The sequence below is a fragment of the Cynocephalus volans genome, chromosome 2 (assembly GCF_027409185.1).
Source record: "Cynocephalus volans isolate mCynVol1 chromosome 2, mCynVol1.pri, whole genome shotgun sequence".
Classification (NCBI taxonomy): Eukaryota; Metazoa; Chordata; class Mammalia; order Dermoptera; family Cynocephalidae; genus Cynocephalus; species Cynocephalus volans.
This window is the reverse complement of record NC_084461.1, coordinates 64,412,296-64,429,795: the sequence shown is the minus strand read 5'-3', so window position 1 is coordinate 64,429,795 and position 17,500 is coordinate 64,412,296. Positions and strand designations below refer to the sequence as shown.

Genomic DNA, 17,500 nt, shown 5'->3' with positions numbered 1-17,500 from the left:
TGCTCCCTGGAAAGGACCACGTCATGGGCATCAGTCCTGGAGAACACGAGAACAGGAAGTTGAGTTGTCTATTCATCAATATATGTCTCCTTTCATTTTGGTATAAGAAACAAAAAGGCCTTAAAATAAAATTGGATGATTACGTGGCAAATCACTAAAAATTTCCATCAAGAACACTAGGCACTTTCAAGAATTTAATCAAGAAAAAAAAAGAAAAATGTCTTTTCTCCAGTGAATTCACAGAGGGGTACTTTCCATTTGTCCTGTGTTTTTTCTTCTAGCACAGCAGCATGGTGGGGCTCCTACCCCACAGCTGGTAACAGCTCCCTCCTCCTGCTATTCCCTTCTTCCTGCCCCCTCCCAGCATCTCTTCTGCACAACGGGGTTTACCAGGGGTCTGGCTGGGTGGGGGACAGTGAAACAGAACACTTGCCTCTCTCATGGTGTTTCGCCCAGGGATGTCCTCACCTGCCTAGGCCCTGCAAGTACTTTATTTCATAATGAGAGACTGAAAATATTATTTTCCCTTGTCCCCAACCCAAGGAGAAGTTGCCATCCATTTACATAGAAGGATCTCCGATGCCAGAAAGAGAAGGTACTTGTTTAAGTTGCCATGAGGCAACTCCATGAGGGTCTCCATGAGCTGATCAACTCCATGAGCTGATCTGCAAAAAGATGCCTATATTTAAGGTACATGATGTGCCAGGAAGAGAAAAGAATCAGCCCATACTCTGCTCGAAGGCTCACTTCCATGGGGTGTCTATCTTTCCAGTCTGATTCTCACAGTCCATAAGCCAAAATAAAACATCCACATTCCCTTTCGGTGCAGGCTGGAGCCTAGTCCAACTACATTTTCACTCTCTCATCAAATCTACAGGGGTGTCAGTACTAACAGAGCCAGATCTTGATAATAACCATAATGAAAGTAATGAAAAAAAGAAAAGCCATAGTCTAAAATGTAGACAGATGTTTTTTTCTGTGGAGGGGAGATACAGATGGTTCTTTTCTGTGTTTCTCTGAATTTCTAAAAATATTTCTCAAAAAGTTTTTTAAGAACTTTAATGTTGGCTGGCTAAGACATTGTTGTATTAGTATTATAAAAGGCTTGAATGAGGTCTGGGGAACTCTTGGGTGCAGCACATGATCCATAAACTCAAACTTATTTTAACGAATGCAAACACTTTTATTCAAAACATTACTCAAGGCAAAAACTTTGCTCAATTACCTTTTTGACGAGATATTGAAAACAGACCCAAAAGAGATTTGTCAAGTGATCTTGTCTACTGCTAGCCTTTATGATTATTCAAACATTTGATCTGAATCAATACACATAGTTTTAAAACGTATTGTATCCAAAGAACTGAGGGGTAGCGTGAATCATGCAATGAATAAAAAATCATTCCATTTTCAACTATACAAGCGTACTTCAAAAAGTTCATGAAAAAATGGTATTAAAAGATAATACAAATCTTTCCATGAACTTTCTGAAGTACTCACGTACTGAACATTGTCCCTGCAATTGGAAGGGAAATAAGTTTAATTACAGGAGAAATAACTTTTACGGATACTTGAAAATCTGCAGATAAAAAATATTGATATGAAGAACTCAATACACTAAAAAAAACGAAAAATCAAGTTTCAAAGCAGCTTTAGAAACCTTGGCCCATAGTAAATAAGAGATCACGTACTCCTGAATATCCCTTTTTGAAGATACATTTCTAAAGGAGAAGCCTTTTAGGTTGGTGTTTAATTTGTCCTCTTTTACTTCCTAATGAAAAATTTCAAACATAAGAAAGTAGACAGAAGAGTATAATGAACTCCTATGTACCCATTATCCAACCTCAACGATTATGAACTTGTGGCCAGTTTTGTATCATCTATCCACTCTCTCCAATTATTGTGAAGCAAATCCTAGATGTATCATTTTATCTGTAAATACTTCAATATGTGTCCCTAAAAGATCAGTACTTTTTTTTATTATTAACATAAGACTGGTGTTTGTTGTGATTTTGTTTGCTCCCCCCTGCTCCTTCCAAATTTAACTAATGGTTTTTCTAAAAGGGCCATGACAACTTTTTATTTCCTGGTCCTTCCCAAATTAGCCATAAAACAATTCTTAAAACTAGTTGCATATAAAAAGCCTAGTCTTATTCTGTTTTAAACACCAAATGGAAAAGAATTCCTACCTGATTATTCAACATTACTACTCATTTTGTCACATGGGCCCTAACTCTTCAGGGCCACAAGTTCAAGTCCCAGCTGGGTCCCTTATTCCTACATGAGAACATGGGAATAATAAACTGTGTCAGTGGTGGAAAAAAGGAGGGGTAGTGTGCCCCACTCTCACATTTACTGGCACTAATAAAGTTACAAATGACCTCCACGAAGAAATAAGGGGGCGGGGGGAGCGTTGCGAAGCCCCACAAATCAGAGGTCTCTCAGCTGCAGTGCAGAAATAGAAGTATTTTGCTTTTTAAAACTGCTGCTGCCTCAAGAATGATTATTAACAGGCCCAAAGACCAAAGATATCCCTCCTCCCACAAAATCCTTATAGAAACACTAAGAGTAAAAGAAGGGAAAGGAAATGAAATACCAAACTTTCACTTTAAGCTGGAAGCCAAAAGCAATGAGATTTCAATTACCTTATAACGTGTTTGTTCCACATCATAGATCTTTTTCTCTGATACCATTTTCGGGGCAAAGAACTTGGCTAACTTTGCAAGGTAAACTCCGTTCCGGAGCCCTTCTTCCAGTTCAGTGGTTGGTGGCAATTCTTCAACTAAGCAGACTTCCATCCACCTAAAAGGATTAAAAAAAAAAAACTTACTGTGACTCCAGATGGGTAACTTTCTGTAAATAAAGACATGCAACATTTCACCGTGTTTGTTGAAGACAAAGGGAACAGGATCTGAAAAATGTTTAGGTGTCACTGGTAGAAAGTGAGGACTTTCTGGGTGGGACAAGGACTCAGAACATGAGATGAACACGGGGGAATAAAAGCCCAGAGGAACTGAACTCACTGCCATGCCAGAGCTTGTCAACTTCACCTTCATCTGAGTCTCTGCCAACTCTCTTTTGTGCCAAAGAGGGAAAAAACCAAACCATTTTGTATGGGTGAAATTAATCTTGCTGACATTAAAGAAAAAATAATTCTAAGTTTACGAGCCCTTAACAGAGGCAATTCTTGTAGGGGTTGTGCCTTGGGGAGAGTGTAGTCCAAAGGACTGCAAAATCTGCAGTGGCCTCAGTCCAAAAACGACTATCAGGAATGGTAGAAAGGCATGGAAAAGGGGCATCAGAAATTCAGAAAACAGACACGGTCTTCTTTAAATAATACACACTCCTTTTTCTAACACCAGGAGCTTGTACAATACATTTACCTTTTGGGGAAGATATAGTACTTACTTGGTTCTGAAAAAATATTTTAGATAGAACAGATTAAATCTTACGACACCGTGCCAGTATCATAGAAAAGAGAGCACCAAGGTCATTACTGGCTCAAGGATACACAGTGGGAAAAGCACCAGACCAGTTCACATTTCACCCTTGTGTGCCAAGAATCTGCCAGAGTTACAAGATAACGCAATTCCTGTCCATTCTCCAGTAACGAGTACCTACTGTAAGATCCAAGAGGGAGGTGTGCAGTTCTCAGTGGTGGAGCCCCCCAACTCCCTGCCACCCAGCCTCTGATCCACAAACAAATCAAAAGATTAGTGTGAGCACCATACCTGTACAGATCAGCACAACAGCAACTGATCCTGTCAACGTTTGGGAAACTGTAGAGCACTGCGCTGCAATGTTAATAACTGTTTCTGATCCAAGCTGCAAACACTGTGAAATGTCTCCACTGCTTATAGCTCTATTCAACATCTTTTAAATGCTCAACAAGCCCCTAATAGGTAAGGAGTAATTACTGACTACTTAGAAGGCAGTATAAAAATGAAGGATATGAGAAAAATATAACATAAGCTCCACTTTTGAGGAGCATTAAACACAGTTGAGAAGGCAACGCAATTCCAAAGAAAAACCAGAGAACCACATAAGAGAGGCTGTTCTGTCCAGTGCTGCACGGTGAGGCATAATAAGGAAAAGTTTGGGACTCAAGTGGGATCAGCAGGTTATCACTGGAGTGATCAAGGAAGACACTGCAAATGTGGTGGGATCTGAACTTGGTCTAGAGGAATGAACTACTTGGAAAGGCAGGGAGAGAAATGGAAGCTGGGGAGCAGGGCAAACTAAAGGCATAAAAGATACATGGCTGACACGTGCAGAAAACCGAGAGAAGATATGAGGCCTTTGGGGCCCATGGGGAGGAAAGAGAAATGACACTGGGCACACACAGTGAAGTAGGGCTCCAGACGAGCTAGCACGTAAGGAGAAGCATTGATATCTGTTGCCACAGGAAGCAGGGAGCTCCTGGCAGCTTCACAGAAGAGGAGAGACATGCTGACAGTGGTAATTAGAGAAAATTTATCTGGTATGATGGATGCCTCAGAGACAGTTTTCCATCAGGCCTTTCCCATTGTGAGGTGCTGAGAGACTGGATTAGTCAGAAGAAATAGCAAGGGAGGAAACCAAGCGATGTTTCAAGGAAACAGTAACAGGACTTGGTGACAGCTTACAAAAGGGGGTTGAAGGAGAGAAACATCACCAGCCAGGGACAGGCTCATGATATGACAGAAGCTCTCAGAAGCAGAACTCAGAGAGGACGGTGAACTTGGCTTTTCACAGATCATGCGCAAGGTCAATGAGGGATATTTGGTTTATATGAGCCTTGCTTCAAATAAACTGAAGTAAGAGTACCACGGACTTTTTTAAAGCTAAATTTTTTTAAAAGTAAGAAATCAATAACAACACTGCTTCTATAATAATCCAGCCAAGTTAAGAGCCAACACACTAGACTAAGTTTCTAATCTAAATAAACTAATTAGAACATTAAGCTATTTCATATTAAAACAAAATCTGTTTTCAAATATCTTGAAAAACTTTAAGAAATTGGTTTTTTATACAACAAGATATAAATGCTTTATAACAACCTGGTAATGGGGGTATATGTGTGAGGGGTGGGGGGTAAATTGACAGTTGGTGGCAGGAGTGGGGGCATATCTCACAATTGGGAGCATGAGGTAGGATGCTAAAATAAAAAACTCTGAAATATTATATTTTAGACTTAGGCTAATTAAAACTTAAAAAAGAGATAATCACACTTATTTTTGTCTATATTAGAATATATGTGCAATTGGCTTCAAACACTGATGATACCAAAAAGTCAAGTTAGCTACAGCCTATTTAAAATATAGCCACGGCTAATACTCATTACATTATGAACTGCTCGATGGCTAAGGCCACCTCTTCTTTCTCTACAATCCCTTTGTTCCTGGCAACTTGTTTACACATAGTGGGTACCCAATACATGGTTATTAAGTGAAAGATTCTGACTGCTTAAGAAAAAATTTTTCAAGCATCACGGTTATATCATAAAATCTTTTAGGACGTTGCCAAAAGACTTACAAAATGTTGCATTTTGCAACATTAGGTATCCATGGAGATATCTGCTTTTAACTGCCTTGAAAGTCAAAAGATGATGCTATTATTATCAATGATAACTAGTACTTATTAAACATTATTTTGTGCAAGAACCTGGATTTAATACTTTATGAGATTATTGTTTAATCTTTCTGATCATCCCATAAAGAAAAGGTGCTATTAGGATTACCATTTGCAGGTGATTTTCTGATATTTTTCTCAGATTCTAATGACTTTCTGAGATGATTGATTTCTCAGCTTTTCTGGAGCTCAGAAAAGCCCAAGGCCACACAACTAGTAAGTAAAAGAACTTGACAAAGCTGCCAGGGTCTCTGCTTCTCAAATTCCAACCTCGCCAAACAGAAGAATAAGTCCTCCAGTCCGGGCTCACAGTCTAGCGTAAAACAAAAGTGACAACAAGACACTCCAAGCTACTTCCAGAGTGGTAGTAAGAGTTCCATGGTTTAGAGTCACAAATGCTGTCACTGCTCCAGTATAAGGTCAGAGGATAGTGTATTCACTGTCAGGGTAGAGTACATTCCTGGGGTTTCATTTGTTCTCAGAACGCCCTCTGTCACCCACCTGTCAATAGGCATGGTAAGTGGTCTAGGTTGCCTTTGTGGGAGCTGTAGCAAGACAGAGGGTTGCTATGGGAAGCTTAGAGCCTGCCCAAATGCAGTCACCTCCTCAAGAACTTCTGAGAGCCTAGAAAGGCTTTCAAAGACTCTCCTAATAATATACAACTTGGAAACTCCTATCGATTATCAGTCAGTAGTATATGCTCAATAAACACAAGACTATTCTTCTGGTACAGGTGGTAGACTGCTGACAGAATAATCAGGCAGGGTGGGTACTGAGCACTGCTCTAAATGAAACACTAAGTGCTCTAAATGAGCACTGTTTCTCACAATGAAACAGGAACCAGGATATGCAAACTTCTAAACTAGCCCACAGTCATTGTGTGGGCTGAATATCTTTTTGATCTTATTTATTTTTTTTTTTTTTTAAAGTATAAGGAAAGAGAACTTCAAGCACAGATATCATATCATTCAAACCAAAGGCTAGGTGGCTGTAGGCCAGGGTCTATGTTCCCTGTCCCGCAGATCTGTGTGGGGCCAAGCAGCTGGGCTGTGACTGCAGAACATGAGGGGAAATGGTGTGCACCACCCCTAGGCCTGGCTTGGGAAAATCTCCCATGGATGAGCCTCTACTCTCTCCTGCCCTGTCTGCTGCCTGGATACTAAAGCCTATGGCAATCTTGAAAGAGAATACTGAGAACTTTCATCAGCCTGAGCCCCTGAATAACTGTGTGATAGACCCCTTTGCCACCCCCCTATACTACTGAACCTTACATGAGCAAGAATTAAACTTCTATTGCCAACCTCAACCTCAGATGCTTAACAGTTACATGAGCTAATCGTACCTGGCCAAACCAATACAAATTCCTTTTTTTTTTTTTTTTAAAAGATGACCGGTAAGGGGATCTTAACCCTCGACTTGGTGTTGTCAGCACCACGCTCAGCCAGGGAGCGAACCGGCCATCCGTATATGGGATCCGAACCCGGGGCCCTGGTGCCATCAACACCGCACTCTACCGAGTGAGCCACGGGCCGGCCCCAAACCAATACAAATTCTAAGTGTGACATTTATGGTATGTTGGAGTCAAACTTCCTTTAACAATCACAATGTTGAGACAACTGGCCTGATGTTCAGGAAGTCTGCCTCTGTGATCACTAGCTGTATGTACTGAACAGGTCATTTAAAACTCTGAGCACTCAGTTTAGTCCACAAGTCTAACATTATAGCGGAATTCAATACGACAGTGTAATCACGTAATGTGATATTATGTTGTTTATTAATAGCTTCACTGAGAGAGAACTCACACAACATACACTCACTCTCTTAAGATGTACAATGCAATGGTTTTTAGTATATTCACAGGGTTGAGAGACCATCACCATTATCAATTTTAGAACATTTTCACCACCCCCAAAAAGAAACCCTTTACCAATTAAGTCACTCTTCATTTACCCACCAACCCCCAGCCCACTAATCTACTTTCTGTTTACACAATGCCTATTCTGGGTATTTCATATGGAATCATACAATGTGTGGCCTTTTGTGACTGACTCTTTTACCTAGCATGTTTTCAAGGTTCTTCTATGTTGTAGGATATATCTGAACTTCATACCTTTTTATTGCTCAACAATATTCCATTGTATGGATATATCACATTTTATTTATTCATCAGTTTATGGACATCTGGTTCCCTCCCTGCCCCCGGTTTGGCTCTTACAAATACTGTTGTTATAAACATTGGTGAACAAGTTTTTGCACAGACATATATTCTCATTTCTCCTGTGTATATATCCAGAAGTAAAATTGCTGGGTATTAGAGTAACTCTGTGTTTAATCTTTTTTTTTTTTATTGTGATAAAATGTATAAAACATAAGATTTGCTATTTTAACCATTTTTAAGCATACAATTTGGTAGAATTAATTACATCACAATGCTGTGTATCCATCACCTCTAACTATTTCCAAAACTGTTCTGTCAGCCTAATTTATGTTTAATCTTTTTAGGGCTTCCATACTGTTTTCCAAAGCAGCTGCACCATTTTCCATCCCCACAGTGTACGAGGATTCTAATCTCTGCACATCCTCACAAACACTTATCAGTCTTTTTGGTTCAGCCATCCTAGTGGATGCAAAATAGCATTTCATCATGGTTTTGATTTTCATTTCCCTAATGGCTAATGATTGTGCATCTTTTCATGTGCTTACAGCCCATTTGTATATCTTTAGAGAAATGTCTATTCAAGTCCATTGCTCATGCTTTAGTTGGGTTATTTCTTTTTATTTTTGAGTTAGAAGAGTTCTTTACAGGCTGGCTGGTTAGTTCAGTTGGTTAGAACACCACCCTGCCACACCAAGGTCAAGGGTTTGGGTCCCTATACTGGTTAGCCACCAAAAAGAAAAATAAATAAATAAAAATTAAAAATAAGATTTCTTTATATATTTAGTGTATAAGCCCCTTATCAGATATATGACTTGAAAATATTTCCTCCATTCTATGGGATTTTTTCACTTTCTTGATGGTATCTTTTGAAACACAAAAGTTTTTAACTTGATGAAGTTTCACTGATTTCTTTTTCTGTTGCTTGTGTTTTTAGTGTCATATTTAAAAAACCACTGCCTAGCCAAAGGTCACAAATATTTACATATACGTTTTCTTCTAAGAGTGTTATAGTTTTAATTTAGGTCTTTGATCCATTTTGAACTATTTTTTCTATGTAGTATGAGGTGAGGGTCCAACTTCATTCTTTTGCGTGTGGACATCCAGTTGCCCCAGCACTATCTCTTGAGAAGACTTCACTTGTTGAATTGTCTTGGCAACCTTATTGAAAATCAATTGATTGTGAGTGTTTATTTCAAACTCTAATCCTGTTCCAATAATCTTTATGTCTGTAATTTCTGTATGGTTAGTACACAAAGTATGTATATACAGCATCAAGCTAGAGAGACTTCATATGTGATTAAGAGCCTGTCTTCAAATTTAGCCTAAAAATTCAAGGAAATGAAAACCAGAATTGAATTGGTCTGCCTCCCACCCCCTGCTCCTGCTGCCCTTGCATTTACTTCTTCTTCCCTGTTCCTTCTATTGATTACTTTTATTGGCCCACAGCACCACTACGTGACTGTCTCATCCCAAAGCAAACATTGAAGCTATTTCCAACCAACACTTTAATGGCTGCTAGAGAACCACCTCATTCATCTTCCTTTCCAGGGTGCAGGGACTACTTTCCTATCAGTATTGCTTGTTTCCTCTTCTCTCTGCAGGAATAACCTGCACTTTCCAGGCACAGAGAAACACAATGAAGTAAAAGGAATCCCCTTTTTATCATTTAAACAGTTCTTCAGCCTTGTGTGTGTGTGTGTGTGTGTGTGTGTGTGTGTGTGTGTGTGTGTGTGTGTGTGTGTGTGTGTGTGTGTTTGGAATTGAGGTGGTTTCCATAAACAGCTCTATGTATAAATGTACAAGATCTGATCCAAGTGAGAGCGGAAGAAGGAGAATGGGGCAGGGGAGTCAGGACAAGGAGGAAGGGGAAAGAAAGGAGAAATTTTTCCAATTTTAGTTTAAGGCCAAAAAAACAAAAAACTAATTAATGTCATTCTGTCTTGCAAAAGACAAAAACAAAAAACCCCACAAAAATTCTGGAACAAATGACCCATTTGATTGCTACTTTGTGCCTCACAGAACATGCGAAAGCTGTTCTGTTGAGGCATTTGCAATCTGAGTTATTATTCAGGAAATCACCAACTATATGTCTTGGTCTCTATCATACAGTGCTTCAGGAATAAATGTCCTGAAGGTAGAACTGCTGGCCAAAAACAAAAAATGTGTCTTTTCTACACAAACCCTGTTTTGATGCAGTGCCCTATTCCATGAACTTTCAAGTATCACAAGTCAATTTCTTGTCCTAATGTTTTTAAAACGAGCATATAAAAATTTTAGAAAAGAATATAAAAATATCTGGTCTTTGTTTTTATGAACAATTGGTCACTCGTCACGTTTTGTGCTAACAGAAAGTAAAAACGTCAGGAGGACTAAATTAAGTTCTTACAGAAAACCCTTTCATTAGCTAGAGGACAATGCAAAACTATTTCCATGATTCTATTGGCCCTATCAGCTCAGGGAAACATGGAAGTAGGAAAACACACACCACAAAACTCAGATGGGTATCCATAAGCCCCCATCCTTCTTTCATACAAAACTTATTTGGTTCACTAAAAGAAAGTGACATAAAATGCTAATTATCTTCTTCAAAACATGGATGGATACACAACACTATGGAAAGAATCAATACACGACTTCAAGATTTAAAAGAAAGGAAGCAAACTTCAGAGGACTTATTTCTCACTCTTCTCTTTAGGAGGAAGATGATATAGCAGAATCTGTTGAGTTTAATAAGCATTTCCCAAACTGTGTTCCACAGAATGACGGCTCAGATGCTAATAGAGACTGTCAGTAGAAATACAGACATTAAAAGTGATTCTGGTGAGGTCTCAGACAGAAATGAGGAACACGTTATTGGACCCTGGAGAAAAGGCCAATCCTTGTTAAAAAATGCCAGAAAACCTTGCTGAATTGTGTTCTAGTGTTTTGTGGAAGGTAGAACTTGTGAGTGATGACCTTGGACATTTAGCTAAGGAGATTTCTAAGCCAAATGTTGAAAGAACAATCTGGACTCTCCTTGCTGCTTATAGTAAAATGCAACAGGAGAAAGAAATTAAAGAAGAAACTGTTAAGCTAAATGAACCAGAATTTGAAGATTTAGAAATTTCTCAGCCTATCCGTATTGCAAAAAGTGAGAAAGTGTGTTCTGGAGAGAATACCAACAATGCAGTTGGACAATCACTCCATAAAGAGACGACAGTGTGACTCATAGATCTAGTCTGCCATCTCAACAGAAGCCAGGAACAGAGATGGAGTTATACCAGCAGAAACACTGCTCGCTTGGACTAAAGGGAACAGAGACAGGTCAAAATTGAAGGAAAACTATCAGAGTTCTGGGATTCTACAGGATGGGACAATAGAGCTCTCTGGCTGTGAACATGTTATTCTTTAAGAAAAGGGAAGAATGATTCCTAAAGCTGCCCCTCCCACCACATGCCCAAAGTACACAGGCCCAAGGGTGAGGCTGTCTCTGTCTCAATGAGCCAGGCTGACACCACCCAGGGCCTTGAAAGCAGGACTGCCACCCAGGACCTTGGGGAGAGACTGCCACCCCACTGGGCCTGGAGAACAAAGCATTAAGTAAAGAAGATTATTCTCGAACCTTAAAATCTAATGTAATCTCTGCTGCTAGTTCTGGATTTGCTTTGGATCCATGACCCCTTTCTTCTTTCCAATTTCTCCCTTTTAGAGTGGGGAATGTCTATCCTATGCCTGCCCCATCATTGTATTTTGGAAGCAAATAACTCGTCTGGTTTCACAGGTTCACAGCTAGAGAGGAATTTGTGCCCCAAGATAAATCATACCTCGAGTTTTACCCACGTTTGATTTAGATGAGATTTAGATGAGATTTGGACTTAGAATTGATGCTACAGTGGGTTATGGCTTGGGCTGTTGGAGGTGGGCAAATGTATTTTGCATGTGATAAACACATGAATTTTGGAGTGCAGAGGGCGGAGTCTTATAGGGAGAACTGTGTCCCCTCCAAATGCAGATGTTGAAGTCCTAACCCCCAGTACCTCAAAATGTGACTAGATGAGAGAGGGTCTTTGAAGAGATTAAGTTAAAATGTGGCCATTAAGGTGGGCCCTAATCCAATCTGACTGGTGTCCTTATTAGAAGGTGAGATTAGGGCAGAGAGAGAGAGAGGCACCAGGGCTGCAAGCTTACAGAGGGAAGACCATGTGAGGACACAGTGAAAGGCGGTCCTCTGCAAGCCAAGGGAAAAACCAACCCTGCTGACACCTTCATGTTGAATTTCCAGCCTCCAGAACTGTGAGAAAGTAAATTTCTGTTGTTTAAGCAACCCAGTGTGTGGTATTTTGTTTATGGCAGCCCAAGCAAACTAATACACTAGCTAAAATATATCAACCCCCATTAACCTCTAAAACCTCTTGCACAATTTTTTTTCTCTTCACTGCATTTATTACTACCTGGCAAATTATATCATATTTATTGGTTTGACTGACTCACCCACTTAGAGTGTAAACTCCATAAGAGCAAAGACCCTGTCTGTCTTGAGAGGCATATAGCACAATTGTTAAAAGCACAAACTCCAGAGCCAGATGCCCAAGACTGAACCCAAGCTCTGCTGCTTGCTAGTTATGTGCCCCCTGGGTAACTGACTCAACTTGTCTGAGTCTCAGTTTCCTAACCTGTAAGATGCGGACAATAATAGTACTGCTTCAGGAGGTGGTTGTGAGTTAATGCAAGAAAAGCACTAGAACAGTGCCTGGCACACAGTAAGCACCCTTAGCGGTAGTTATTGTAGCTTTTACTGCTCACGGCCATATCCCAGGACCATCCTGCTGCCCAACTGCCAATATAATCACTGTTCACATCTGTCCTTCAGCACTATTTGTCTAGCTGTCCCCTGCAGTATAGACTTCCTCAGGCAGCAACTACGCCAGCATTTTATTATGTCAACTAGGACTTCTCTCATCACAGTCATCATAGTCCCTTAGCTAATCCACTCCTCCCCTTTCCTCCTCCCCACCACACTCTACTGTCTTACACAAGTTACAGACTTAAATACCATTTAGCAGGGGCTACATAAATATTTGCACATGTTCATGAGAGCCAAGTTTCCACTATAATAGGGCTCCCTCCATTATGATAATGCCAATCACAAACAATTGCAGCTCACATTTACTGAGCACATTGGCTAGCACTTAGCAGGTACCTGGCATTTATATGAATGGATTCTCACACTAACCTGATGAGATCATTATTATTCCCCTTTGATGGAGAAGAAAAGAGAGGGTCAGGAGTTAAGTGACTTGCTCGAGATGACACAGCTCTAGTAAGTGGCTGAGCTGTGATTTAAATCCAGGTTGTCACCTCCACAGCACACATCTTCACCACACTCTGCTCTGCTCTGACAAATCATTTCAGATGAATGCGGTGAACAGGTCTTCTGCTCACTTCCTGGGAATGTTCACTTCTTAAGAGGAAACTCACAGTTAAGCCTTCTCTAAAACTAAAATAAGCTGGTTCAGATCTTCATAAACTATGTTTTCCTAAAGCAAGGTGTACTTGTGCTCTAATACAATATGAACATGAACACACTCTTTGGAAGTGGCTGAAGAGGCTGCTGTCACCTTCAGTAATGCCTGGGGGGTACAGTTCACTAGACCCTGGGTCCCTGAAAACCTGGCTTCAGACTTGGTTCTGCAACTTATTAGTCATGATGACTTGGGGTGCAACAACCTCTCTGGGCAGCAATTTCCTCTTTCAGAAAATTGGGTACAACACCAGCTACCTCACAGAGATGTCATGAGAATGAAAACAGATAACCATATGTGGAATCACCTAGTAAAAAGGTACCCAGCAGGCAATAGGTGCTCAAGAAACAATTGCTCATAAAAAGAAATAAAAAAGAGGTAGACAAGTGGGCACATGGTTAAAGTGCAATGCTCCAAGGATCCACCACACTGTTCTCCATGAAGCAGTCTGGACACACATATCTGAGTAAATAAGATCCAAAGGCTTCTTGGGTGGACAGTGCCGGGGGGCACAACACCCTGCAGGAAAACATGCTGGCTAAAGGGCCTTGGATAACTGAGCTCAAAAATGGGACTCAGTCAACGTGGCTTGCCTAGAACTTGCTACAGGTGAGATGAAGCTGTCTTGCCCATTTGCAGTGCAAAGCACCTTCCGTACTGCAAGATAACCATGAGCTGGGGTACAGAGGAACAAAACGAAAGTCCTTGCCCACAGTTTCCTGGTACGTCAACACTCACTATCTGGGGCTTCCGCATAAATTTTAGCCTAAATAACAACTTCAGACTTGATGAAGCAGATTCTCCTTCCTGGGTTTGTCTGCACTGTGCACATGATCTAACCACAAAGTAATCACTGTTCTAGCACATTTAAACATTTCTTTGCCCCAAAATAGGCAGGAAAATGAAAGCAGCAAGTTTAATAAGATCACTGTAAACTTACCTAATTTGCCACAATTCCTTCCTGCCCTTGACTCCCCTTTTGACAGTCCTTTTCTACTTTCCAAAAAAATAGTCAATATGGAATTGTTAAATAAGGGACATTCTACAACACCAAGAGAACACCATAGCTAAAGCCAGGCCATATTTCAACACAGAAGAAACATAATTGGCAAAACCTGTATCCAGTATGGATTTCCTTCCTTCTCTTCCTGCCCTTAAACTACAGGTACCTTATGTTCAAAGTTAACCCTTTCTTGGAGGTGGGGAATGAGGAAGAGATGTAAAGACTGATTCCTCTAAAGTCTAAAATCTCAAGAGAGACTAGCTCTCAGCAGAAGAGCTAGTAACAACATGAGAGGGCACTACTGAGAAATCTAGCCATCGAGATGCCATTTTCGTACCATATTCAGAGCGCCAGCTTCCTCTAGCTATGTCCTCTGCCCAGCCCTTATTGATTTCCCCCCACTCCCACCAGCTGTACCAAGGAAGTGACAAATGGGGACTCACTAGATGCCATCAATCATTGTCACCAAGAGGAGAATGAAAAGAACCCAACATATGTTCTCACAAACGCCTCCCACTTTCCACTCCCACCTTCTCCTCCTCCTCTTCACCGACACACAATCTTTATAAGCAGTAAGCCACTTTTTAATATCCCCTCATGGAAATGTATGAGGGGGAGAGAGGAGAATTATCCAAAGAACCATTCTTTTTTTTACATGTGTGTCTCTAGTTCCATACAGCTCACAGTTCATGCATTCCCCAGGCCAGAATGAAACAGGGCTGCACACCGCCTGGCTGCTGCCAATCCCAACCACGGTGGGCAGGAGGACTGATGACTAAACCCACGCTGCTCTTGTGCGGGAGGGACGGCTGAAGAGAAGAGAGGCACAGTACAGGTGGCAGATGGTACTCTCTGCGACTCATTCTGAAGACAGAGAACCAGGAGTTCCGTATTTCTCTGCTGACCACCATGACACTTGATAGATCAATTCCTATGGCAACAGCTCTAAGTATAATACACTAAAAATAAAACAGGGATGTTTTAAGTGGAAGATAAACACTCATGTTCACTTTTGGGAATACAGCAAGAGGCAGAATGTGGCAACTTGCATCACAGACCATAGAAGAATTTCTCTCTTTGACTCCATAATCCCCAATTGGGCATCTATTCCGACTAGATAATACAAGAAAATAAAGTCAGCAACAACAGAGACCAACTATATGCATGAGAATATTAATCACGATATTAAAAAATAAACAACTTATAAGTCTGATGACAGGAGAGATTATGAAGTTATGATGTATTATATAGATGAAATACTATGTAGCTATTAAAATATATAATGACAACTTAGCAAAATGGAGGAAAGTTGATATAGTAAAGTAATTAAAATGATAACACAGTACATGCACTTTTTATCATGTATGTCCACATATGCAAAAGTTAGAAAAGTTGATGCATTAGGTTGATGTAATAATGGAGTTTCCTAAATTTGTTTTGAAATACTGTTTGTGATAAACAAAAATTGAGATAAAAGAAAAATTTGTGTGAAAGCCACCACAATTACTTCAACCATTTTTTTTTTTTTTTAAATTTTATTTTGTCGATATACATTGTGGCTGATTATTGCTCCCCATCACCAAAACCTCCCTCCCTTCTCCCTCCCCCCTCCCCCCCAACAATGTCCTTTCTGTTTGCTTGTAGTATCAACTTCAAATAATTGTGGTTGTTATATCTTCTCCCCCCCCCGTTTGTGTGTGTGTGTGTGTGTGTGTGTGAATTTATATATTAATTTTTAGCTCCCACCAATAAGTGAGAACATGTGGTATTTCTCTTTCTGTGCCTGACTTGTTTCACTTAATATAATTCTCTCAAGGTCCATCCATGTTGTTGCAAATGGCAGTATTTCATTCGTTTTTATAGCTGAGTAGTATTCCATTGTGTAGATGTACCACATTTTCCGTATCCACTCATCTGATGATGGGCATTTGGACTTCAACCATTTTAAAAACCTCAGTTCTGCCTTACAAAGATAAGATGCATACCTAGCAAAATGGATGGAACCTTCAGAGCCTAGTGAAAAATCTAAGGAGCGAATGAGATAGCCATACCATTTGCATAAGTTAAAAATACTTACACAAGATGAGATACTTTCCAAGAACAAATACGAACCTAAATGATATACTTTACACAAATCAGAATGGTTGCCTATGGGAGGAAGGGGACTAGGCATAAAAGGAAATAACTTTTAGGAGACCCAATATACACCAGTGCCCACTGTGTGCCCATGAGACCTTATACCACGCTCTGAGGAGGTGGTCACCTCCACCTTTGCACCTGAGGACCTACAGCAGGAGCAGGCATGGTTTTAAGATGGTTATATTTATAGTTATAACTCTACATAGTTATCTCTATATACAGTTTTCTATATGACTATTTCATATATAACTATTCAGAAATTGCCTTGTAACACCAAAGTTGCAGGGTCAGATCCCTGTACTGGCCAGCCACCAAAAACAAAACAAACAAAAGAAATTATTCCCAGTAGGCTACAAAAGAAACTGGAAAGAGTGGTTACCTCTGGGGAAGGGAACTGGGGAGGAAGAAAAGTTAATTTTCACTGTGTATCCTCTTTTGAACCCTTTAACTTTTGTACCATGTGCAATACATGACCAAATAAAAATTTTAAAGCATTTAACTAAGCAACCACCTACTCTACACACATAATATTACAAAATAAGCCTAAGAGGTAAATGTTCAATTATACCAAAACCAGTAAAAATCCAGCCAAGTCCTCCTCTCTAAGCTGTACCCTGTTTTCTCTTAGCTGGATACCTCTCCTCCCTGGTCCCTTTCTCCAAGCTCAACCACAAGCAGCTCACAAGGTGGCAGCATTTGCTACTGTGCTCAGCTGTACTTCCTTGATTTTACACCTAGGTAAATAATTAGAGCCCTGCCACCCTGAATGTCTTCCTAGGGCCAAAGTTAGCTGGGGACCCCTGTGTCTCAACACTTCTTGGCTCTGAGAAGTAGATTCTTTGGTGAGCCATCACAGGCTGCAGAAAAGGCAGGAGCCCCTGAGTCCTTATACCTTTACAAAGAAGGCACTTGAAAAATTTTAAAATGAAGGTCCTTTTCTTAAAAGTCAGTTTGTTTACTGTCTGCCAGCTCTTTGGTGGGAACAGCAGTAGCTGGGGTGGAATGGCTGTGGGAGCAGGAAAAAGATGACAAGGGGTGGCCGGGGAACACTGCCTGGGATGCTGGAAAGTGGTGCCTGCAGGGGGACACGCC

General features: G+C 40.5%; 1 protein-coding gene across 1 annotated transcript in view; it reads right to left on the bottom strand.

The window, feature by feature from the left end:
- IQGAP2 (IQ motif containing GTPase activating protein 2) overlaps positions 1-17,500 on the bottom strand; it is a 222,511-nt gene that overhangs the window by 130,223 nt on the left and 74,788 nt on the right. The window contains exon 2 of the mRNA XM_063086623.1: positions 2,643-2,799. Coding sequence (XP_062942693.1) covers positions 2,643-2,799 — 157 coding nt within the window. The remainder of the gene's footprint in view (positions 1-2,642; positions 2,800-17,500) is intronic.